The following is a 25666-nucleotide window of genomic DNA, read 5'->3' on the forward strand; positions in this document are numbered from 1 at the left end:
ATGATTCCTAACAAAGCCATTTCCATTTACCTCTTACTAATCACCACGCACAGGATGTGATACGTAGACATCATTTTACAGATGCTGATGATTTAGGTAAGGAGGCTGGGTAAAGGCAGAATCCAAACTGGAAGCAACACTTTCTGATTATAAATTCAGAATTTTCTATACTTAACAACAGAATTGTTTTTCAAAATAAAACACAGATTATACTTTTTTAAAGTAAATGTATATAGATGGATGAAAAACTGAGAGACTTCAAATTAATAAAGAGTATTTCCAAGACTATAGACTAGAGCAGATTTACAATAAGACATTTGACAGGGGAGGGAGCCTTTAGACCTGGCATATAACAAATCACTGATTTAAAAAAAAAGTTGCCATATTATTTGAGCTACTTCAGACCAATATTTATTACAAAATTGGAGACCAGGAGTCAAGATTCTCAAACTTCTGTAAAATAAATATTAAGTAACACTCTACTATAAAGGAAAATAGTAGTTTTTTAAAAAAATGCATCAATAGTTTGAGTAATCTCTTAATACATGATCTTAAAAATATGAAGAGTTCAAAATGCAAAATAATCAGAATAAAGATTGTTTAAGGAAAGGTACCAATCAACAATCTTCTAGTCAGTAACTGGTACATAGTCTCACGTTTGCTTTAACAGTTTGGTATATTTTCCCTATCGTCTGGCAAGGTACTACCCTTTCATCACCATATATTAGAGGGTACATATCTATGCATCTAATCATACCAGGGCATCACAGCTTTGAAGTACTACCCCTAGTTGTAAGGAGCAAATGTTTTTACCTAAGGGCCTTCCACTCACTTCTAGTCCTAAGACATAGTAAAATGTCAAAGTAATGTCTAATTTGTAGTTTGTAGTTGTTTATAGTGTCTAATATAACAGTACTAATAAAAAACAAAACAAAACAAACACAAAACCAGTATTAATGTTAAGTGTTTCTATCAGAATGTAGAGCAATGGTAACTCATATTGAACTACTGGAAAGGTAAGCCTGACATAATCCACTTTGAAGAATGATTTGGTGGTAACTCCTTGCAGCACTGAATCTATGCCTAACCTAGGACTTAGCAATTCCACTCCTAGATGTACACCCCAGAGCCCAAGCTGTACAGTACAATAGCCACTAGCTGCATGTGTCTATTGAAAATTAAGTCAGTTAAAATTCAACACAATTTTTAAAAATGTAGTTCCTTAGTTGTAGCCATCACAGTTCAAGCACTCAATAGTCACACTCAGCTAGTGGCTACTATATTAGAGCAGATACAGGAATATTTCCATGATCACAGCAAGTTCTTTTATAAAGCACCACTCAAAAGAAAATATTATATATGTATACAAGGAGAATTCTGAAGAATATTCATCACTGTATGTGATAGAGAAAAACTGAAAATTTCAATGTTCATTATTAGAGGAAAGAAAAAACACCTGGCATACTGAGGCAATGGACAATTAAGAAGTAAAAATCCATGAATGAAATTAGGAATATCTGAGTGTTAAGTTTTAACATGAATAAAGGTAGAGTTAAAAAAGAAAAAAAGGCAAGGTGCAGAACAGCGGTAGGTAGTGGGTATCCAACATACTTTCTTATTTTGTATATTGTTCTGACATAGTTGCTTCAATAAAAAGGCTAAACAATACTATTTTGATTATTACAGATTTGTAATAGATCTTGAAATCTGGGATTATGACACTTCCGGCTTTGGTCTTAAGAATGCCTTGGCTATTCAGGTCTTCTGGGGTTACATACGAATTTTAGGACTATTTGTTCTAGTTCTGTGAAAATGCTTTGGTATTTTGATAGCAATCACATTGAATCTATAGATTGCTTTGGGTAGTGTGGACATTTCAACAATTGGTTCTCCCATTCCATGAGCATGGAATATCTTTCCGTTTGTATCATCGTTAACTCCTTTCATCAGTGGTTTATAGTTTCTGGAGTACAGGTCTTTCACCTCCTTGGTTAAGTTTATTTCCAGGTATTTCATTCTTTTGGTGCAATTGTAAGTGGGATTATTTTCTTAATTTTTCTTTCTGCTTGATCATTACTCTATATACAAATGTAAGGGATTTCTATGTAATAATTTTGTAACCTGCAACTATACTAAATTAATTTATCAGTTCTAGTTGTTTTCTGGTGGACTCTGCAGGGTTTTCCATATACATTATCATGCCAACTGTGGATAGTGACAGTTTCACTTCTTCCTTATCAGTCTGGATGCCTTTTACTTCTTTGCTTTCCTTGTCTGAATGCTGTGGCTAGGATTTCCAATACTAAGTTGGATAAGGTGGTGAGTGGCATTCTTCGTCTTGTTGCTGATCTTAGAGGAAAAAGTCTGTTTTCCACCATTGACTACAATGTTAGCTGTGGGTTTTTCATATATGGCCTTTATTATATTGAGGTATGTTTCCTTTAAACCACTTTGTTGAGAATTTTTATCATGGATGGATGTTATACTTTTGTTCTGCATCTATCAAGATGATCATGTGTTTTTTTTATCCTTTCTCATGTTAATGTGATGTATCATATTGCTTGATTTGTAAATATTAAACCACTCTTGCATCTCTGTAATAAATCTCACCTGATTGTGGTTAATGAATTTTTTTTTTTAGTGTAGTGGTGGATTTGGTTTGCTAATATTTTGTTGAGGATTTTTGCATCTCTGTTTATCTGAGATATTGGCCTATAGTTTTTGTTTTTTGTAGAGTCTTTATCTGATTTTGGCGTCAGGGTAATTCTCGGCTTGTAGAATGAATTTGAAAGCTTTTCTTTGTTTTCTATTTTTGAAATACTTTGAGAAGAACAGGTGTTAACTCTTCTTTAAATGTTTAAATGTTAAAAGCAAAATTAAATCATTGGGACTACATCAAAATAAAAAACTTTTACACAGCAAAAGAAATCATCAACAAAACAAAAAGACAATCTACTGAATGGGGGGAAGATATTTGTAAATGATATATTTGATAAAGGGTTAATATTCAAAATATATTAAGAACTTATACAACTCAACACTCAAAAAACAAATACCTCAATAAAAAAAAAAGGACTACTGCACAGACATATTTCCAAAACAAGACAGAGATGACCAAACAAACACATGAAAAGATGCTCACCATCACTATCAGGGAATGCAAATCAAAACCACAATGACATATCACCTCATATGTGTCAGAATGGCTAAAATCAAAAACACAAGAACTAATGAGTGTTGGCAAAGATGTGGAGAAAGGAGGACCTTCTTGCACTATTGGTGGGAATGCAGAATTGGCGCAGCCACTGTGGAAAACAGTATGGAGGTTCCTAAAACATTAAGAATAGAATTACCATAAGATCCAGTAGTTCTACTACTGGGTATTTACCAGTACAATACAAAAATACTAATTTGAAAAGATATATGTACCTCTCATGCAGCATTATTTACAAAAGCCAAGATAGTGAAGCAACCAAAATGTCCACTGACAGATGGATAAAGAAGATGTGGTTTACATAGGAAGATGTTGTATGCCATATACATGGAATATTACTCAGTCATAGAAAAATGAAATCTTGCCATTTTTGAAATCAGCAAAATGGGTGGACCCAAAGGGTATAATGCTAAGTGAAGTTAGTCAGTCAGTCAGAGGAAGACAAATACCGTATGATTTCACTCCTCTGTGAAAGTTAAGAAATAAAATAAAGAAAAAAAGAGACAAGTGATAAAACAGACACTTTAAATATAGAGAACAAACTGGCGTTAGTCTGAGGGGAACTGGGTGAGGGGATGGGTGAAATAGGTGAACGGGATTAAGGAGTGCACTTATGGTGATGAGCACTGAGTAATGTACAGAACTGTATACACCTGAAACATGACACTGTTTAATTAACCTTGAATTTTTAAAAAAGGAGGGGGGGCAAGCAGAATTACAATGTAGTGGTTAAGAGCTGTATGATCTTGGGGCAACCGTGAGCTTCGTTTCCTCTCTTGTGAAATATGAGTAACAGTACGAAGGAGTGCCTAGGACTGAAGTGAAAACCAAAGGAGATAAAATGTGTGAAAGTACTCCGTAAACTATAAAATGCTATGAAATGTTAGTATTAAATAGGGCTTAAACTACAAACTGGAAATTATCTGGGAACTTCAAAGCTATATAAACCATCTGAATAGGTTGGATAAGCTATTTTTTTTATGGTATGTAAAAAATTACAATTTTTTAGTTTGTCATTGAGATTTTACTTAACTTTGTATAAAGACTAAAGGTTCAATCTTTCTCTCAATTTAATCAATATGGAACAGCCAGATTAAGTAATTATTTAAAAATATTCACAATAATAATTATAGCAGCTAATACATACAAGTATTCAGTAAATATTTCTCAACACTATGTGCCAAATTCAGATGCTTTGCATGTATTCATGCATGCTTTGCATGTACTCATAACAATCCTATAGGATAGTATTATCCCTGCAGTGCAGATTAGAAATTTTAGGCAACCAGTACCTTATGTTGACCAAAGATGTTCTGTTAGTGAGTGAAAAGCTGAAACTTGAATCTGGGCAGTCTCATACCAGAATCTGTGCACTTCAAATAATTATTATATGGCTGGCAGGCACTGTGTTTAATCCTCCCCAAACAGTGCAAATCGGTCATAAATACTCAGAATCTCCTCATTCACCCAGGCAATGAAGCACAAATTCCTTAACCAGGAATTCAATGCTTTTACAATCTGATCCACATCACTTACCCCCACCCCTCTCTCATTACACCCCTGTAACCAGTCCTCTGATACAAGACTGCTCATGTCTCTAAATGTATCTGCCTTCCTTCTTTGACCCCTTCTTTTCGTCTGGCATATTTGCTAACTCCTAGTTCTAACTCCTCCATGGAGAATTTCTCTGGTTGCCATAACCCCAAGAGACTTCTCCTTGGAAAAAATCTCCCTTACCTAACATCTATGATCAAGACCTGATTAATTACATGGATATAAATTAGGACACTCTGTGATTCTAAATAGCAACGTTGCAACAAGGATATTCTAAGAATATTTCTGCCAATAATAAATGTACATAGTGCCAAGACAACGTGCTACCTGTTTTCCAAGACTTGGCATTAAAATTTTATTCTTTTGGAAACTTTTCCTTATAGAAATTTAATCTCATGAGATGAGCTTCTAGAAAGATCTCAGTTAAAACTAGCACTGAACGCAATTCAGATTTCCTGAAACAACTGAATTCAGATTATTATATATTATTATAGACAGGAATTCCAAATATATTATTTTATCTATGCATTCAGGAATTAATGAAGCTGAAAATAAATCACTATTTTGCTCAGGAAGTGTAACACACAAGATTCCTATTATGGAAGTATTTTTTCTTTCTCTGGAAAATAAAAACATAAAAATCTTTTCCTCTATTTTATTCTCTAAAGTATAAAGATATTTTTATTTACTTTGGGCATCAATGTCTTAGCATGGCAAGAAATATAAAAATATAGATAATAAATGTGATAGGTTTTTTCTTAATAGTATACCAAGAGTTAAATGTGCCGTCATAATACAGTGTTGATTTCAGTCAGCAAAATATGAACTATTTAACCAAAATATTTAAGTCATACTATTTATTCTGCTAATAAGTTTTATATAAGCTTTAACTGATACCAGGGAACAATAATCTTAATTTATAATCTTAAAATCAGATAAGTAATATTAATATACAGTATAGTTTCAAAGTACATTACCCCTGGACATTTTCCAAGCTTTAATTAAAACAGAAAAGAAAAAGGGAAAATTAAGGCAACATATAAACAATCTAACAATGTAAATTTAGCAGTTTTTATAAACAGAACAATAACGACAAAAAATATTTAAACTTCAGAACTTGTGATTCTATACTGTGACATTTTAAGAATAAAATCTTGAAACAGACAATGCTGAGCAATAGCATAGCTCAAAACAGGGACTCAAAACTACAGTGAAACAAGAGAACAGTTATGTAGTTTTCAGATTTGGGTTATAAAATAATTATCAAACAAAGAAGTTTTCCTCTCCCAAAGGGAATAAAAAAGAAACTGATTTAGAGGAGATACAATTTTATTTTACCAAAGAATTCTCCGAATACAAAAATTTATTTCTGAAAAAGACATGGCCCAATGTGATGGAAGAGCTAGAAAATATTTTGCCAATAAAACTGAGATATAAAAGTGGTGGAAAAAAGGTTTTTCTCTCACACCTTAGCATGTGTGCTGAGGCAAAAGCATTTAAAATAAAATTTATCAACTGAGAAATAATGAGGTCAAGCAGCTGTTAAAGAGATGCTACAGAAGGACTCCCAGTTTAACTGGTGATGATTTTCAAATCTCCTCTTTCTGTGAACACCATAAAGAACTCCTTTAAATTTAACTGTTTATAGAAATGAAGATGTGTTTTCTGCTTTAGGGTGCCAAAAAGAAGAAAGAATATTCCTTCACCAAGAGTGGCTGCTTCCAATAACAGAGGGCAATATTAAAGTAGCTTATCACCAATTGCTCTAACAATTATGTACATTTACTCATTACATCAGTTTTATTAGATTAAAAATCCAGAATTCTCATTTAAATTAATATGTTTTTAAATTATACATGTTGTATATCTAAATCTTAACATGTTTGGAAAAAAACGAAAAAGAATTGCAGAAAATTATTGCACCTTTTTTAGAGGGTCAATTAAATAACTGTTGACAAGTTATTGATAAAAGGTCTTAGCTATTAAAAAATTTTTAAATAAAAATTTTAAAAAGTAACTTTTTTACTTTGTATGCTATTACACTTAAAACATAAGCATGATTATTTTGATCCTAAATATTACCATCATAACCCATGATCTGAAATTGATTTAAACTATGGTGCCAATAACTTTAATCTACAAAACTATAGTGAAATATTTTCTGACAAGATGAATGCAGATGCTACATTAGTATACTATGTATGTAAAAATTCAGGGAATTATTTTATATTATTAATGTACCATATATTTCTTTACCTAGAGAAAATTATGTTTCAGAATCAATTAATATACTTTAAACATAATTATAAAGGTGACTAAACTATGTTTCATGAAGGTGAAGATTGTGAAAGTTTTTATTACATTTTTTAGATGCGGTGTATGTATCCTTACATCTAACAAATAGCTGGTAAATTGTAAGCACTCACAAATATTTTTGAGGAAATTAATAAATAACATAATAAAACGGATTATGTAAGGAAGAAGGACAACTTATTGTCTCAATATTATAGAAAGAACTTGTTTGGAATTTAGTACCTGCCTATTGTCTTGGTAAAATTAATGTATTAATGATATATTCAGCAAGAGAGACAAAAGACAAAAACTGAAAATATCCAGGTACTCCTAGGAGGGGAAGAGAGTAAACTGGTTCTTCAAACAAATAAGCAAAGTAATCCTCAACACACACACACACACACACACACACATGCGCGCGCACGCACCCAGAATAGAGCATATATTTCCTTAGAACCAACATTGTTGAGTGCTGAATAACTAATGGGTGATCTAATGATATTATACTAAGAGTATAAAAAGATCCAAAAAGCAAATATAAATGTCATAGAAAAGATAAATATGAAAGAATAAAGAAGATATTTTCATATATTTTACATTAAGGAGACAGAAAAATTAAACCCTAAAAACTTAAAAAATTATCGAAGACTTAAAGATATAATGAATATAAAACTAACATTTTTCCTACTTTTTAAAACTGCAACTAAATTAGTCTAAAAAATCTAGAAAATGTCCATAAGTAAAAACAGGGAAAACAACTTGCCACAGACAAATGATCACAGGTAACCACCCCTAACAATCAGATGTGTAACAATCTATGCTATTTTCCATTAACATGTAAACATGTCTGTAGGTGAGATCATGCTATACATGCAGTTTTTCAAAACCTTTTGTTCACTTACCATATATCTAAATTATATTTCATGTTAGTAAATAGACACACTATTGTCCTTTGTGATGCTGGTTGATTAGAATTTTACTGCATGGATATACTGTTAATATATTAACCTGTCCTCTACAGCTGAGTGTTGAGATTGTTACCAAATCTTTACCATAGAGATAACCAGCCACAGCTGCTCATTTATGTTTAAAACAAAACAAAACAAAACAAAACAGCCTAAAGCTATAGTGGGTTAGCATGTCACTGCTTTAGAAAATGTGATCTTAGAAGAATAAAGAACATGTGTAATTGTCAATTTTGTTTCATTAAAGATACATAATATTGTTGATGGAGATTCTGTCAATACTTATTCCTACTGCCTCTAAGACTCATACACCCAGGAAAACGACACTATGAGGCCAGTTTCCTTCTTAAAGTTTATATGCCCAAGGGAGACTGTGAAAGCAAATGCAGATTTAAAAACCAGGTACAGGCGTGCCTGGGTGGCTCAGTGGGTTAAAGCTTCTGCCTTCAGCTCAGGTCATGATCCCAGGGTTCTGGGATCGAGCCCCACATCGGGCTCTCTGCTCAGCGGGGAGCCTGCTTCTTCCTCTCTCTCTCTCTCTCTCTGCCTGCCTCTCTGCCTACTTGCGATCTCTGTCAAATAAATAAATAAAATCTTTAAAAAAATAAAAAAATAAAAAATAAAAACCAGGTACACAAGGTAAAGCGAGGAAACATAAAGAGCTATCCATAGTGATGTTGGTACTGGCAGCTTCTAACACTGAATCATCTCTTCCGTGGGACTCAGTCCCCAGGAAGATTATCCAATTATGAAAAATAAATACTTTAATGAAAATGAGAGGTGGTTATTTAAAAGCAAACAGTATCCTTAATTATAATAATGCTGCTAGGTACAGTTAATGACCCCATACATTAAGGAACGTAGAACTTTAATGACCTGGACCACACCAGGGTCACAATTGGTAGCAGAACATTGATCAACATATGAAAGCCACCGAACACATGAAAGGAATTACAGTACATCACACATCAAACATTTTGGCCTGGTGCTTCCTTCCTCTAATCCTACTGGCAGGAAATGCTCTACATAGCCTTTGAGGTGACCAGACACTTTTAAAAGTAGTCCCTCCTTAAAAAAGCTCTTTGGAGACTGTAGTTTTCTCCAGAGAGCACCCTCTGCTCAACATTCCCGTGTGTCATCTGTCCTTGCGGCGCGGCACGGGAGCCCCACTGATGAGGTACTGTAACTGCATCATGACATTTCTTCTTTGCAGGGTTAACAAAGAAGAGAAAAATGAGAACGAAATACGTTCTTAAGTTTTTATGATGCAATGTCAGGCAAAGTCACTCATAAAGAGTATTGATATAGCTGTTTTATTTTGTAATAAGTCAGTAAAGTGAAACATTATGTAAGTAAATGTGTTTTGACCTAAATCGTCTTGTAAGTTAGCATTTCATCAGAATATATTTATGGGACTAAAAATAAATTGTAAAATTCTCTTTTTAATATGCCCATACCTAACCTGGAAACTGAACAAGTGATTCTGGCACACTATGCAAAATGAAGGCTGCTAAATTTCTAAGGATGAATATTTTCCAATAAATGAAGTTGGAAAAAAAATAGTGAGAGATCCAGATGGACAGATAACTTTTCCTGGGAAATATCTGTTCTGATATTAACTAAGATTAAAAAAAATACTTGGACTTTATTGTATTATTTTACAGTATAAATGTTTACAGTATAAGTTGACACCGTTTAACAGAACTGACAGGATATTAAGAAATTAATATTTCATTAATACTGCTTTTTACCAAAATGAACCAATGGCATTGCAATTCTATAATTCTAAGCATGTAATTTTTTTCCTAGTTTGTGAATAATTCTTCAAGTTTTGTGGTACTATACCTCAGTTTTATCAGGTGTTCTTTAAAATCACCTGGAAATACTGAGGTTGTGTTTCACTGAACGTGAGCTTCGTGACTTCTGTTCAGAACTTAAATGACTGGGAATGTGTTCAATGCCAAAGACATGCTGTCCACAGTGTGTTTGATAAGCTGACATGGGACAGGGACTTTTTTCACTGTTGTGTCAGTTTATCAAACCCATACCTGGACGACAGTCAATTCAGTTAGAGGACAACAGGAGTCCTGGAATACAAAGTCACACTTCCTTTTGAGAAGCTATATACCCTATGCTGTACAAAAGTCACATATGTGTATATGACAACTTGTATTAAATAACTATAGCCATAAATACAATTCATAGAAACTGGTTCAAAAGCTCACATTATAACCACAGTTATTAAAGTGTATCCTCAGAATCTAATGCATAGAGATGTTTATTAATAAAAAATTTTTAATCTTCATATGTGACGTTTTTGTTTTCCTGGCATTCATTAATGATTCAGATGGAAACTATCATAGTGAATGAATATGCAATTTGCTATTAAGGTATGACCAACTGACATTGAAAGCTGTACTTTAATTCTAATCAAAATCATTTATTTTTGAGTTGTATGATTGAACACTGGCTCAGAAACTATGGCAACTTATACATAAGCTATTTTGAGAAAAAAGTATTCACAATTTAAAGTCCATGTTAACACTGAGTTATGTCAAAAATAATCTATGATTATAGAGATCAGAATAATGATTACGTTTGGAGTGGAGGTCCCTGGGTGGGATGGAAATGAGGAAAAGCTTCTGGACTTTTGGGTAGTGGTACCATGGCTGTATATGTATGTAAAAGTTCATCAAGCTTATGCAAAGGATTAACGCACTTTCCCAAATTTAAGTTATAACCCAAGATAAAGATGTGAAAAAAAGTCCATGCCAGAGAAAATAAGCTATGTGCTAATTTTTATCTATTTTGGAATCACATTTGTATTTTTATTACTTTTGTCAATGTGAATAATTTTTAGGTATCTTGTGTTTGCTCAAAGCTCAATGTTAAAAATGATGGGCAAGAAAAATATTTCAGATTGAGAAAATACCTGTCTTTTGCAGAGGGTAAGTTTTCTAAACTAGGTAAAATTGGACTTTTTATTTTAGGTCAAGAAACTCAGTGAATACAGACTAATATAAGAAATACAGGGAACTGTATTTAATAGCTGTTTTTAAACTGGTAGTTTAGGGAAATGAAAATTTACTTGTTCTCATGCAAAAAACTCAAGCATTTTGGGGGGTAGTAGCATCTAATTTGTGGCTAGCCAGTCTTCTAATACAATGTGTAGAGGTAATTTATTATTAATTGTACATATTAAATGAATGCATAGATGCTTTCTAATTAGCTTCTTTCTATATTTATAGTGAGGATAAAAAGTGTTGGTTGAAAATAGACATAGAAGCCAATACAGAGTAAAAGGGGTCTCCCTCAAATTAAAATTACAAAGCCAACACTGCAGCTCACATGTACAAGTCTCTTCAACTCAAAGCTAGTAAAACATGATTTTTGTTTTTAAGTAAGCTCTAGACCCAACATGGGGCTCAAACTCATGGCCCTAAGATCAAGAGTCTGCATGTTCTACCACCTGAACCAGCTAGGCAACCAAGATTTTAAAAGCTACTTACTTACCTATCTTCTATCCTCTCTGTCTTCTCTTTTATACTGATGAACAGAGCACATTCTATAGATAACCGTAAGAATAAAGGGTTACTTGCCTCATTATCATAAGAATGAGAGTTACTTTTCAGTTACAATATGCAGTCTTTGTTTTTAATGAGAGAAAAAAATGCAATTTCTTTACATCAGACACTTAGAGAATAGCAATTTTTACTATTCTTTAAAGAACGGCCTTGTAAGTCAGTGGTTCTGTTAAATAACCATCATTATCCATACACTCTAGAAATGTATCTTAAAGGTAAACTATATTTTCTCCTGTTTGTCTTTCAGCCCAGAAGGGTTGAGAGAATAATATCCCATGGTAATGTTAGTGCCTCAGTGAAAATACAGAAATGCAACTATTATATATCCAGCATATTTTATAGAACCAAAATGCACTTGGAAGAAATATAAGATAGATTTTCCAAGTTCATAATAAAAAACCATTATGATATGAAACTAAACATATTCTATTACTCTGCAGTTTCTTTCTAACTTAAATTTCTAGGGTACAGGATCAAAAATATCAGTAAGAAGGGTTAAATATATATAACGTTCCAAAATCTATGACAGTTAAACTTACAGTCATTTCAACACTGTTATTGAGGTAGCTTTTGGCAACAAACAGAAATACATTCATGGAAAACCTACATCCTGCTACAGGAAGCCACAAAAGACACAGTTACTTTGGAGAGGGCCAAATATAAATCCAAAGCCTTCACACTAGATCAGCTGAAAAACACGACAGGGACTAAAGTCTGCCAATGGTATTTTTGAACAAAGCTTTTAGACAAGTTACTCTAAATACCTACCATCCCAATCTCTCTGATTTGCTAAAAGGGAGTTATCTGAAACCAACACTAAGCATTATAGGATTAGGGACATAACGTCACTAGATATGAAACATACCTTGCATGAAACCAAAAACAATGGCTATTTTGAGAACATTCAAATAGAAAGAAAATTAGAAATAAATTAAAGGCGGGGAGTGGAGGGGCACAGTTGTGTGGAGATTTGTAAAATTTAATCTTTACAATGTATCTGCAAAGTATGGCTTAGAGCTAATGTAGAAGGTAAGCTATGTTTTAAGTGAAACTGTAAAGATATGGAGAAGAAATACCACACCCTGAGCTGTAGTATTCATATTCATTAGGAATAAAGAAAGGTATTAATATTTCCAGAAAAAGAGTAATTTGTTTGTAAATAAAGAAAATTTTTCAAAGCATATATGCACAGTTTTTCATGATGGTAAGCTCATCTTTGAAAAGATGTTAATCTCATCTATGAATTTCTACTGGTTTTATGTTTCCATCAGCAATTATTTGGACCTATGTATATTGTTGAAATATACATGTAAATCCCCAAGAGTAAAACAGTAAATTAATCTCAACGATGAATTTCACTGGTTACATCAACTTAATGCTATTTCATATTGAGAAGTCAGAATGACCATTAGATGATTAAAAATTACAAAAAGATTATGTCAAGGCTTTAATGTAGGTGATATAATTCTGTTGGATGTAAATGTTTATATGTTGGATTGCATCAAGGTCTATCTATTTAAAACCTTAAGTGAGATACTTGATTCCTGAATTTTAGTAAACTATGATTTAATGATTTAAAAAAATATTTATGTGATTGCACATCAAAGCAAATAAAAAACTAAGACATTTTTACAGTAGTTAAAAAAAAATTCTGCTTTGTTTATCAAGCTTCCAGTAAAGCTCCCATTTAGAAAAAGCATTTTTTGTGTTGAATATTTATGCTACCAAAATTGCCACAAAACGAATTTTTGTAATGAAAGTTAATTTTTCTCATCAACTAAATAAGAACAAAGCATGTTTTTAAACTCTGTGACTGGTGGTAGCAGATCAGGCTCACAGTGAGAAATGGACAGCAACCACTACTGCAAAAGTCCATAAAAAAGGCAATAAAAGGATAACAATGCTGGAGGAGTAGAGTACTACTAATGCAAGTCTTCTAAGAGTAAAAATGAATCAGGTCCCCTAACTTTTCTAATTCTTTCAAAGTAAAATTCCATAAGTGAAACTGCCACATATATGGTACACCTGTCAGAAACCTCATTTACGAAAGATGTCTTTAAAAAGTTAGCCAAAATTACCATGAATTTTTCATATAATGCTTGTAGACAATTTTTAAGAGAATGGAATTCTCTGTGGAGAAAAACTGAAACTCAATACTAGATTCAAGTCTATTAAGTACTGAAGGCACTAAAAAGGATTAGCAAATGTCTGCAAAGAAAAAATGGCTGAAAAATTCAACTGACAAAGTTTTTAAAAGCTATGGGATAAATTAGTCACAGATAAAATCCCAGAAGGGACATCAGAAGACCCACAAATATTTATGGTATGAACCAAAAGCTGTATGCAGAAGTTTGCAAATGTTCAATTATAAGAAGAATATAGTTCTCTCAAGTAAAGGATGGACATTAAGAAACTTTATAATTAAAAATACTACAAAAGAAAAGAATCTGTTTTGAATAATTTAAAATGCTTCTAACAAAATATTCTGGAAAAAAGTATAAAGCTTTACTATTATAAAAATATACTTACTCAACTTTGATATAATTTTGGTATATAAAAAATACATATGAGCTAATAGAACATAGTTGTTGTAAAATAAGAAAAGCAATACTTTCTCCCACATAATTTAGAGAAAAGTTACGATATATGTGACTACTCTGGGAAGTAGAGAGAAATACAAGAAAGAAAAAAGAGTTTCAACCTTTTTCCATCTCTTTCATAATTTTGAGACAGAACTAGAGAAATAATTAAATTATACTAAGGTAAAGAGAAAGATTTATGTTTTATAATGACTTAAAATATCTCTTAGGAAATACAAATCACAGAAATATATAGTCTACTAATCAGCAAATCTACATTAATATTTGTGTCTGGTCATGACTATTTCGGAGCTAGATGGAAGAAAATGCTTGATGACAAAATCATTAGTTGGGGATTATAAAGGAGAGCCATTTTCTGTAAATCAAATGTAGTATGAACTAGAACCTAATGAAACCTCATTTAAAATAGATTATATGTTCAAGTACTCCTAAGGATCAAGGAACTCAAACATGAGGGTTATATGAGTTTTCATAATAAATTATAGTTCTAACATCTATAATCTTTTTTTCTAATATCTATAATTAAGTCCATCCTAGCTTTGAATATTTTAGGGAACCTAAGGAAAATGCACTAAAACTAAGGCCTATTAGTTTATTCAATTTACTCACTGTTAACAAGAATGTTGTCGGAAGGAAAAAAACTAACATCTAAACAGTGATAAAAATATAACGAAATATGAATGCAAAACTTAAAAAAAATTAAGTTCAAACTTAGAATCATATATTGGTTAACTCTAAGTTAAAGCCAATGTCTTACAAGAAACTCAGTTATGGGTAGCAAAACGCAGTGGTAAAGAGCATGGGTAAAGGGATCTGGTTCTGTCACTTAATTTATTTGTGACCCAGGAGAAATTACTTCCTGTCTGCAGACTCAGTTTTTTTCTCTAAAGCATAGATGCTTATGACACCTGGCTCTTGAAAGTTATAGTGAAATAAGCATTGCATTGAAACATCAGGTAGAATCCTTGACACGAGAGAAGCACTCCATTGATGCTAGCTATTACTCTTCCTATTACATTCTAAGTGCAGAAAGGTGGGTCAGGCACTGGTATAGAAGGCCAAAGAAAGAAGACATTTAAGTGAAATGATTATGAAAGTTTTCAAAAAAGAGAAGGATTTAAGTGAGACATTAAAAGACAGATATGATTCTTGGGAATTTTTTTTACATTAACAACGCTGAAGACCAAAGAAAAAGATTTTTAAAGGATCCATAATCTCTCCAATGTAAACTTTTTGTAACAAAAACTCTTTGAAAGGCTAAGCTGGAAGAAAGCTGTATTTCAAGAAAATTGAAAATGCATACAAAAACAAGGGCCACAGAATAGAACATACTAAGCATTTCTTGGTTAAACAAAATATCTAATTTGAACAAGAGTCTTATGTAAGAAAACAATTCGTGGTAAGATTTCAAATATAGGTTGATGTCAGCTCAAGGAAGAAGATGCTTGTTGGACTAAAAGACAGAAATTCTGTCACGTTAAAAATTGGGCATTATTAGATGCTGAACGGATTTTCAAAGTGCGATGTTAAAGCCCAAATGCACCCATTTTAATTCATGCGGTAGTACTGAATTGTGAATTACTTGGTGTTTTCAATTCAAACAGTAACAAAGAATACTTCAGCTGTAATCATTTCAGTTTTCTTTAGCTGCAATAATTCAGTATTCAGGTACTGATATATTTGTTGAAGGACCACCCAGCAACTATCTCACTGAGGAAAGCAACTGAATTTTCTTTTTACAATTTCCCAGGTTCAGTAACATTCTCAACTCTGGGAAGTCTTGGTCACAATATGATCTACAAAAGTTATGACAGAGCTTTCTGGTAATGGAGAACATTTTGTTGGGTTAGAAACAAAAAGGTAGTCTTTAAAAAGTCTTCGGATCTACACCCCTAAAACAACCGACTTTGAAAACAGTTCAAAAATAGGCAAGCATTTCTTAATATGATGCATACTACCGAGTTAAAACCAATTTAAGCTGCAGAACACTATGTAGACCCATTATTTAAGACAAATAGAGACAGTCTCTCTCCCTTACACTTAGAAATGGTCTAAAAAAAGTGTCAGTCTGTTAACAATGGCCACAGAGTAAGGAAGTAGTCAGCAATCAGAATAGCACTGGAATTCTACTCTCTAGGCACATAAAAATTCAGTATTATTTAATTAAAAAAATGAACACTATTACACTTTTATTTTAAAAACCTAAATATAGGCTTATTTAGAGAGTAAAATAAAGGTAGGTCTACTATAAAATATATCATTCTAACAATTCATGTTATTTTTTTAAATCTTACTTTAACTTTTTATATTTTAATTTGATAACAAGATTTCTGAATAATGATAAACTAAACTATAAACAACTTTTTAAAATTTGGAATATAAAAAGGATTTAAAAAAACACCATTAAAATATCCTGAAAAAGTGATACATTTACTTAGACTCATTGATAACTAATGTTAATGTTTCTATTCTCTCTTCTATTTTTTTTTTTAAAGATTTTATTTATTTAATTGACAGAGAGACAGAGACAGTGAGAGAGAGAACACAAACCAGGGGAGTGGGAGAGGGAGAAGCAGGCTTCCTGCTGAGCAGGGAGCCCGTTGAGGGACTCGATCCTGACTGGATCCCAGGACCCTGGAATCATGACGTGAGCCGAAGGCAGATGCTTAACGATTGAGCCACCCAGGTGACCCTCTCTCCTCTACTTTTAAAAAGAAAAATCATGGAATGAAAATGAAGAACACTTTTCTCTATTTCTTCCTATGAAAATTACAAATCTGGATGGAACTTCTGGAATCATTCTTTCCTCATATTAATAATTTTCAGAAGATGTAAGACATAATGCTATAAGGACCCTTACAGTAAAAATGAGACCATACAAGCAGAAAGAGTCAATTATCATATAGCTTCACTTATTTGTGGAGCATAAGAAATAATACGGAAGACATGGGGAGATGGAGAGGAGAAGGGAGTTGAGGGAAATTGGAGGGGGAGATGAACCATGAGAGACTATGGACTCTGAAAAACAATCTGAGGGTTTTGAAGGGGTGGGGGAACCAGGTGGTGGGTATTAGGGAGGGCATTATTGCATGGAGCACTGGGTGTGGTGCACAAACAATAAATTCCAGTACACTGAAAAGAAATTTAAAAAATAAAAAAAATTTTAAAATGGGACCATAAAAAAATTTAGGGTACAAGTTCATAACTTCTGATTTTGCTTATTTCATTAATCCTGGTATGATGGGAGGTGTTGTAGACAAAGTATGAAATTATTATGCTATCGAATCTATCAAAGCTTCACAACATAATTGCATCTATTCAAAGTGGTTGAGGTCTTGAGATCAGCGAAGAGAGGTACCATTAAATTCTAGTCAGAAGTATATATATATCATTGGTGTCAAGTACATCATAGGCATTCAGTAGATATCTGCTGAATAACTGAAATAAGTAATCGATGAATATTTAATAAATGAATTAAAGTAATAAGTAATAAGTAATAAGACAGAGGAAAATCAATTAGCCCAGACTATGCTTCAGAACATGGGTATAAGTCAGGGAAAAAAAAAAGAAAAAAAAAAAAGCTGAACACATCATAGGAGAATCTCAGGAAGAGGTGAAAGGAAACTGGAAGATGATCTTGTCCAGGAACTAGCATTAGCAGCTGGAAGCTAGGAAGATCAACTGGCAAGGAGGAAGTAGGTAAAGAGTGTAGAGGGTCAAAAGAGGAACTCATGACAATATAGAGCTGGCCATGAACTCTGAATAAATAACTTATTCTGTATGTTCAGTTGTCTTTAGTGGATCAGATCTTTTGAGAGTAATAAAGTAAAAATTCATATAAGGTATTAGTAATTTAATACAGGTTTTATTTTACATTTTTTGAATCACAGTTTCCAACAGTAACAACTACTGTCAACTCCAAGTATGTAAAAATTTTGAACTTAAAAAAGACTCCACTGAGGGGGTTCTTGCTAGGGAGCAGGAAAAGTGTGGGGATGGAGGACACTTACTTTGCTGTCATAGAGCTTTTCATAATGTTTGAATTTTTGGCATTAAAAAGTATTAGCATTGGGTGCCTGGGTGGCTCAGTGGGTTAAGCCGCTGCCTTCAGCTCAGGTCATGATCTCGGGGTCCCGAGATCGAGTCCCGCATCGGGCTCTCTGCTCAGCGGGGAGCCTGCTTCCCCCCCCCCCCTCTCTCTACCTGCCTCTCGGCCTACTTGTGATCTCTGTCTGTCAAATAAATAAATAAAATCTTAAAAAAAAAAGTATTAGCATTTATTATAATTATTTTTTAAAAATATTCTTTGTTTGGAAGACTTGGAAACCCTTCACCTCATCTGCTACACAAGGTGTAGGCCTTGAAGGGGTACATCAGTATCCCTCAGTATCAGTGTCCTACTCACTTGGGTGCTGGTGGAATGTGGAATTTCAGGCCATTCCAGACCTTCCAAGTCAAAATCTGCATTTGAACACATCCCCAGGTGATTTGTATTCACATTAAGTTTAAGAAGCACTGGTCTAATTCAACATAAATCATAACCCCCTCTAAGCCTTTTACATGGTTCATCAGTTTGCTACATTAGCACTGTGGCAGGGCTGGGCTCAGTACCTCCGAAGATAATCAGCATTTTAGTTTATTTGTTTTTAAAGGTTTTATTTATTTGTCAGAGAGAAATAAACTCCTCATCTCCACCCTCCAAACCCAAACTAAACCCTCCCATCTTTTTCCTTCCCTCTATTAATCTCATCCTTCCAGTTGCTCAGGACATACAACGGAATTATCCTTATCTCCTTCATCTCAAATCCCAGGTGCAATCCATCTGCATCCAACTTCTCCTGGCTTTACCTCTAAAATATCTCCTGAATCTGACCACTTCTCATCACCTCCTCAGCCACTACCATCAGCCAAACCACCATCATCACCTGCCAAAATTAGTAAAACAGTCACAGACCCTTGCCCTTCCCTGCCTGCTGTGTAGTCTTCACATATTGGCCTGAATTATCTGCTTAAATATGAATTGGATCCTGCCACTCCTCCAGTTCAACCCCTGAGGGTTTCTCATCTGATGGAGAAATCAACCTTTTAAAAATTAGAAGGGTTTCATATCACACATTCAGTCAATTCAAAAAACAGAAATAATCCTTACCATGACTACATTAGAGAGCAATATCAAACTCCCATTTGTTCTTCTGAACTATGACTCTCTTTACTTTAAAGGCTTATTTCACCTCTTTTTAAATGTGTATTTGTAGTCCCTCCTGATGATCCCTTCACTTCTTTTTACAGGTAGATATTTCATAAACAACAAAACCATTATTTCAAAATTCTGCATGTGTGGATTATCTTCCCCCACAACCACATCCAAATAATAGCCAAACTCTTCACAGTTGCCTAGTCGGTTCTTCCATGTCTCTTCCCCTGTGGCCTACCATGCTGCCTCAGGCCTGTATTGCTTCAGCTACCACTGGCTTCTTTTGCACACTCCTGCTTTAAGATCCTTGCCTTCTCAGCGAGGCACTCCCTCTTATAAGGCCATGATGTCCCTCTCTAACTCCCCATTTCCTATCTTCTTCCCTGCCTCCACAACATGTACTAGAATATACTACAACATTTAACTGTCTCCCCCATTAAATCTAAGTTTCATGATAGCAGGGATTTTTCTTTGTCTTGACATACACCTAATACCTAGAAAAGTGCTCATAAAAAAATTAAATAATGAATAGTGAACAAATAGCCCCAATTATTTTTAAATTTTTATAACTGAAAGATCTTCAACCTGTTGAGCTACAGTTAGTGTCATTGTAATATCCACTTATTTAAAGATCTTGGGTCTTAGTTTCAGGAGAAATAAAACCACTCCCTGTGATACATGATAGGTCAAGTATTGAAAGAATAGTCCTATGTCCCCTGGTTTTCTCACCTTCAAATTTAAGATCTTTAGTTATTCCAGTCTTACTTTTTTTTTTTTTTAAAGATTTTATTTATTTATTTGACAAAGAGAGAGATCACAAGTAGGCAGAGAGGCAGGCAGGGGCAGGGTGGAAGTAGGCTCCCTGCTGAGCAGAGAGCCTGATATGAGACTTGATCCCAGGACCCTGAGCAGAAGGCAGTGGCTTAACCCACTGTGCAACCCAGGTGTCCCTATTCCAGTCTTACTTTTGTTCCTTCAAAGGTATTTTTTTTATTGGCTGCACTTAGGAATTTTCTGTTTTTTATTTTCTATATATAAATTTCTATTTCTATATAAAAATATTTATATATCATTTATATTTATTACCTATCTCTCTCTCTCTCTCTATCTATCTATGCATACTTAGTTTTTTTTAAAGAGAGCACAAATGCAGGGGGCAGAAGGAAAGGGAGCATCCCAAGCAGTCTCCACGCCCCGCACAGAGCTTGAAACAGGGCTTGATCTTATGACCCTGAAATCATGACCTGAGCCAAAATCAAGAGTCAGATGCTTAACTGACTGAGCTACTCATACATATATATTTTAGTAATGAAAATATCCAACCTTATTAAAAATAAAAGCATATCCTCTCTCCCAAGTTCTATATTGGGCCTTGAAACCTGTATTGGGGGAGGTAGGTGTTGCATTCTCTCTCATTCTCCTTCAGCCGATAAGGGAGAAGTCTCTCGATTTTCAGTAATTTGACCATATTGTGTCTAGACATAGTTCTCCTTACACTTATTTCGTTTATATTGGGGATAGGGTAGTGGGTTTGTTGGATCTGCTGGTTAATGACTGTTACTAGTTTTAGAAAAGTCTCAAGGGTTATCTCTTTAAATTATCCTTTGGTTCCATTCTTTCTTCTACTTAAACATCATTAGACCATTTGACAGTGCAGTGATCCACATGTTTTTCATGCTCTCTTTCTTCTTCCTTTCTTTTCTCTTCCTTTCTCCTCCTCTCTGTGCTTCAGTTTGGGTAATTTCTATTTAGCTATGTCTAAGTTCACTAATCCTATCTTTTGCTTTGTCCATTTGCTGTTATAGCTATCTAACAAATCCTTAACTTCAGATATTGGTACCTAGTTTTAGAATTTTAAGTAGATCTCATTTCTTTTTTTTTTTTTTAAATATATGTTTATTTAAAAAATTTTTTTAAAAATCAGCATATTAGTATTACAAGAAAGTAATTGGCATGTCTGATTCCAATTCCTGGTGATGGAGAAAGCAAGTAGATCTCATTTCTATGAAATCTCCATCTTTTCAACATTTTTCTCTAAAATACTATTAACAGTTATTTCAAACTCCTGTCCACTAATTCCAACAACCTCAGTCATCTGTAGGTCTTTTACTACTAGCTAAATTTTCTCCTGATAATGAGTCTAAAATTGTGTTTGTTTGGTATCTTATAATTTTTGATTATATATTAGACATCATGTATAAAAAGACAAGTTAACGTTATTTTCTCCCAGAGAAGGCACACTTTTTCCTCCAGGCAGAATGGGTAAGTGTGGGATAATTTCAATTCAATCATTAACTGAGGTAGGCTGGGGTTGGCTTGCAATGTTAGTTAAATGCAGTTCACCTCTAGTTTTATTTTATTTTATTTTTTTAAAAATCTTATTTATTTATTTGACAGAGATCACAAGTAGGCAGAGAGACAGGCAGAGAGAGAGGAGGAAGCAGGCTCCCTGCTGAGCAGAGAGCCCGATGCGGGACTGGATCCCAGGACCCTGGGATCATGACCTGAGCCGAAGGCAGAGGCTTTAAACCACTGAGCCACCCAGGTGCCCTCACCTCTAGTTTTAAAGGCCCCAAGTAGAAGACTTGTCCTGTATTTGTTGCAAGCTTCTTCCAATAGAATTATGTTATTTGATAGAAATATAATGCACCACCACAACTGAGAGCCATGTATATAAATTAAAATTTCCTAGTAGTCACACTGAAAAGGCTTTTAAAAATCAGTGGAAAATAGTTGTAAAATGTATTTAACTTAATATATCAAAAATATTGTCATCATGGTATGTGCTATCGTGAATGCTGTGAAGTGTGTAAACCCGGTGATTCACAGACCTGTACCCCTGGGGCTAATAAGGCATTATATGTTTATAAAAAAATTTAAAAAAATATTGTCATCATTATATAAAATTGATATAAAAATTATTAATGAGATATTTTATTTTCTTAGTTCTTCAAAATCTTGTGTATATTTTATACTTAAAGAACATCTTAGTTTGGACTAACCACATTTCACATCTTAGTTTGGACTAACCACATTTCAAAAGCAGAAGAGCCTTACATAGTGACTACTGTATTGAATAGTGCACCTATAACATGGCTTTATCTTTTAAGAAATGTGAAACTTTGAGAAACTCAGTTTCTTCTTACCAGTCTCCTCTCCCCACCTAACACTCAAAAAAAGCACTGTGGATGACTGTGTTTGGGATTCCTGCAGATTCCAACATGTCCCTCTAGCCCATATGACCAAGTGTTCCTTGGTTTCCTCCCTTCCACAAGAAAATCCCTCTGGTCATAGCCAGATAAGGCAAATAATTCCAGAGGTGAGGAGCATCCAGTCTCCATGCACCTACTAGGAAGGGCATTTCTCTCCCAGGTATTTAATTCCTAGGGACCACTTTGTGACAACAATCTTTGATTTTAAAAAAATCAGCTTTATCGTGATATAATTTATATCCCATACAATTTATCCTTTTGAAGTGTATGGTTCAGTTTTATATATATTCTCTTGTACTCACTATACCTCACTCATTGTACAAGTACTCATTCTACAAATCATTATACGTCATTACTATCTAATTCCAGACAATTACTATCACCCCAAAGAGAAATTCTATACCCATTAGTAGTCACTCTTCTCTATTTTCTTAGCAACCGCTCTTCTATTGTCCCAATGGAGTTGTCTATTCTGGTCATTGTGGAATCACATAATATGTGGCTTTTCTCTGTCTGGTCTCCTTCACTTTACATGTCTCCAAGGTTGATCCATGTTATAACACACATTTTATTTCTCTCTCTGGTAAAAACTAATATTCTTGTATGGGTATACCACATTTTGTTTAGGCCTTTGTCAGCGGACAAACCTTTGAATGTTTTCCACTTTTGGCTATTAGGTATCCAATCCATACTGAGTTAAATTTTTGTATGGTGTAAGGTAAATGTCCATGGTCATTTGGATATCAGGTAATCTGAACACCATCTGCTGAAAAGACTATTCTTTGCCATTTAATTATCTTGGCTTCTTTATCAAAAACCAATGGATAGTAAATGCGATGGTTTATTTATAGAATCTCAATTCTATTAATTGACATATATTTATCCTTATGCCTGTACTTCATTGTTTTGATTTCTATTTTTTTTATCATAAGTTTTGAAATTACAATGTGTGAGCCTTCCAACTTTTGTTTTTCCTTTCTAATATAGTTTTGGCTATTCTGGGTCCCTTGAATTTCCATATGAATAATTTCCATATGAATTTTAGGATCAGTCTGTCAATTTCTGCAAAGAAGTTAGCTGAAATTATGATGTGGATGATGTTGAGTGCAAATTTTTTGAAGGAGTACTGTCATCTAACATTAGTAAGTCTTTGGATCTATGTACATGAGGTATAATTTCATGTGTTTAGATCTTCTTTAATTTCTTTAATTTCTTTCGACCATGTTTTATAGTTTGCAAAGTGTAAGTTTTGTACTTCTTTTGTAAATTTATTCATAAGTATTTAATTTTTTGATGAGATTATAAAAGGAATTATCTTCTTAATTTGACTTTTAGAAAGTTCACTGTGTTATGGTGAGTTGATTTTTATATATTGATTTTGTATCCTGCAACCTTGCTGAACTTATTTACCCAATGGTTTTTCAGCAGATTCCTTAGGGTTTTCTATATACAAGACCATGTCATCTACTCAGAGGGCAGAGGAGGAAAGGAAGTATCTCAGGGGTTCACTTTATTGATGGTGATAGGATCTTTTAATAAAAAACACATTTCTTTCACCAAAAGTAAAACAGGACCCTCTTTGAGGACAACTTACTTCTGAAGTGATAGACAAATGAGGTAGAAAAGACAAATATACCCGAAAAATTTTTCAGGTGTTAGAAAATTATTTTCACCCAGAAAGAATTCTACTGTGATCCTTTCTCTAGATCCTGAGAGAGGAAAATAGTTCAAGTTGTGGTCTTCCATCATTATTTGACTAGAAACGACTATTCTTTTGGATCCTCAGTTTCCTAATGCATAAAATAAGGCAGTGGGATTAGAAATTCCTAAGACCTCCTTCAGTTCTCACCACCCAATATTCTACATAAGCTAGCAAAACAAAAACAAAAAGACAAAAACCTTAAGTAAGGGATGAATATTATAAGCTACCAACAAAATAATACAAGAAGGAGAACTGCTACATAATTCAAAGGAAAAACCTATCAACTCAAATAAGAGAAAAATTTAAGAAAATAAAATCCCTAGGACCCCCCCCCCCAAAGTAAAAATTTCTGTCAACCTTGAGGTGGTTATGTGCGTTACAAAAATCAGAATCCTTCCTAACAGGAACATTTATTGGAAGACAGTAGGAATTGACACTACCTCATCTGAGAAGCAGACCAGCAGGATTAATAAGACACTCATACATCTGTGTTTCTGTGACTTTTCTCACTTGGTATTATTTGCAACTGTACTTTTATGTCTGGCAGCAGTGCCAACTTCAGTACGAATGATGTATTATTTTTATCACGTTGATTACATATGTTCACCAGTTTAGCTGTCCATAGATGCTTGGTGTGGTTTGCAAATAGACCCAGTGACAAAATCCAGAGCATGGCATTTTCACAGAAAGTGTTTACTGTGAAATTTCTCCTTAGAAGTTTGCTTTTCTCTACAGCTTTGCTCCATATGACATCCACAGTCCTACATTTCAAATAATGGCTTATAGCCAAATTAAGAAAATGCTTCAATTTGATAAAACATGACTACAGTAGGATGTGGTAGTTCTGGAGAGAACTTCATTTTCTTAGGTGATTAGAGATTTGGTCAAATTTAAAGTCTGCTAAACTTTTCCAAACTGCACTTCATGGTGACTCGGTGCTTACATTCTGTTATTCATCAACACTTCACAGAAATACTTGATTTGTCTGAATGAATTTAAAAACCCACAACTGAAGGAAATCAGAAAAACCTGGTTTTAAATATCAAAAGATTCCAAATGAAAAGTATTTCTGCAGGCCACACGAAGCAAGTTTTATTGATCAGTGTACTTCTTTGCAGGATGAAATTGTTGCAAGATTGAATGTAAGAAAATAAACTTACTGGTAAATATCTTTCCTGAGGACAGATCTGCCAAGCGGATTGTCAGCTTGGGGAGCCATAGCAACAGAGCCAATCTTCAAAACCATGGTGTCTTCTTTTGCTGCCTGATTAACTGTAACAAAAGAAATTAACTCATGAAGTATAAAGTGGGTCTGTGTCTAACTTCAAGCAAACAGAGAAATCTTTGAA

At 33.8% G+C, this 25666-nt stretch overlaps 1 protein-coding gene across 7 annotated transcripts in view; it reads right to left on the reverse strand.

Moving 5' to 3' along the window:
• VPS13B (vacuolar protein sorting 13 homolog B) overlaps positions 1-25666 on the reverse strand; it is a 792142-nt gene that overhangs the window by 320144 nt on the left and 446332 nt on the right. For all 7 annotated transcript variants that reach the window (XM_059165934.1, XM_059165936.1, XM_059165932.1 and 4 more), the window contains one exon: positions 25478-25589. In XM_059165934.1, coding sequence (XP_059021917.1) covers positions 25478-25589 — 112 coding nt within the window. The remainder of the gene's footprint in view (positions 1-25477; positions 25590-25666) is intronic.

The sequence above is a fragment of the Mustela lutreola genome, chromosome 3 (assembly GCF_030435805.1).
Source record: "Mustela lutreola isolate mMusLut2 chromosome 3, mMusLut2.pri, whole genome shotgun sequence".
Classification (NCBI taxonomy): domain Eukaryota; kingdom Metazoa; phylum Chordata; class Mammalia; order Carnivora; family Mustelidae; genus Mustela; species Mustela lutreola.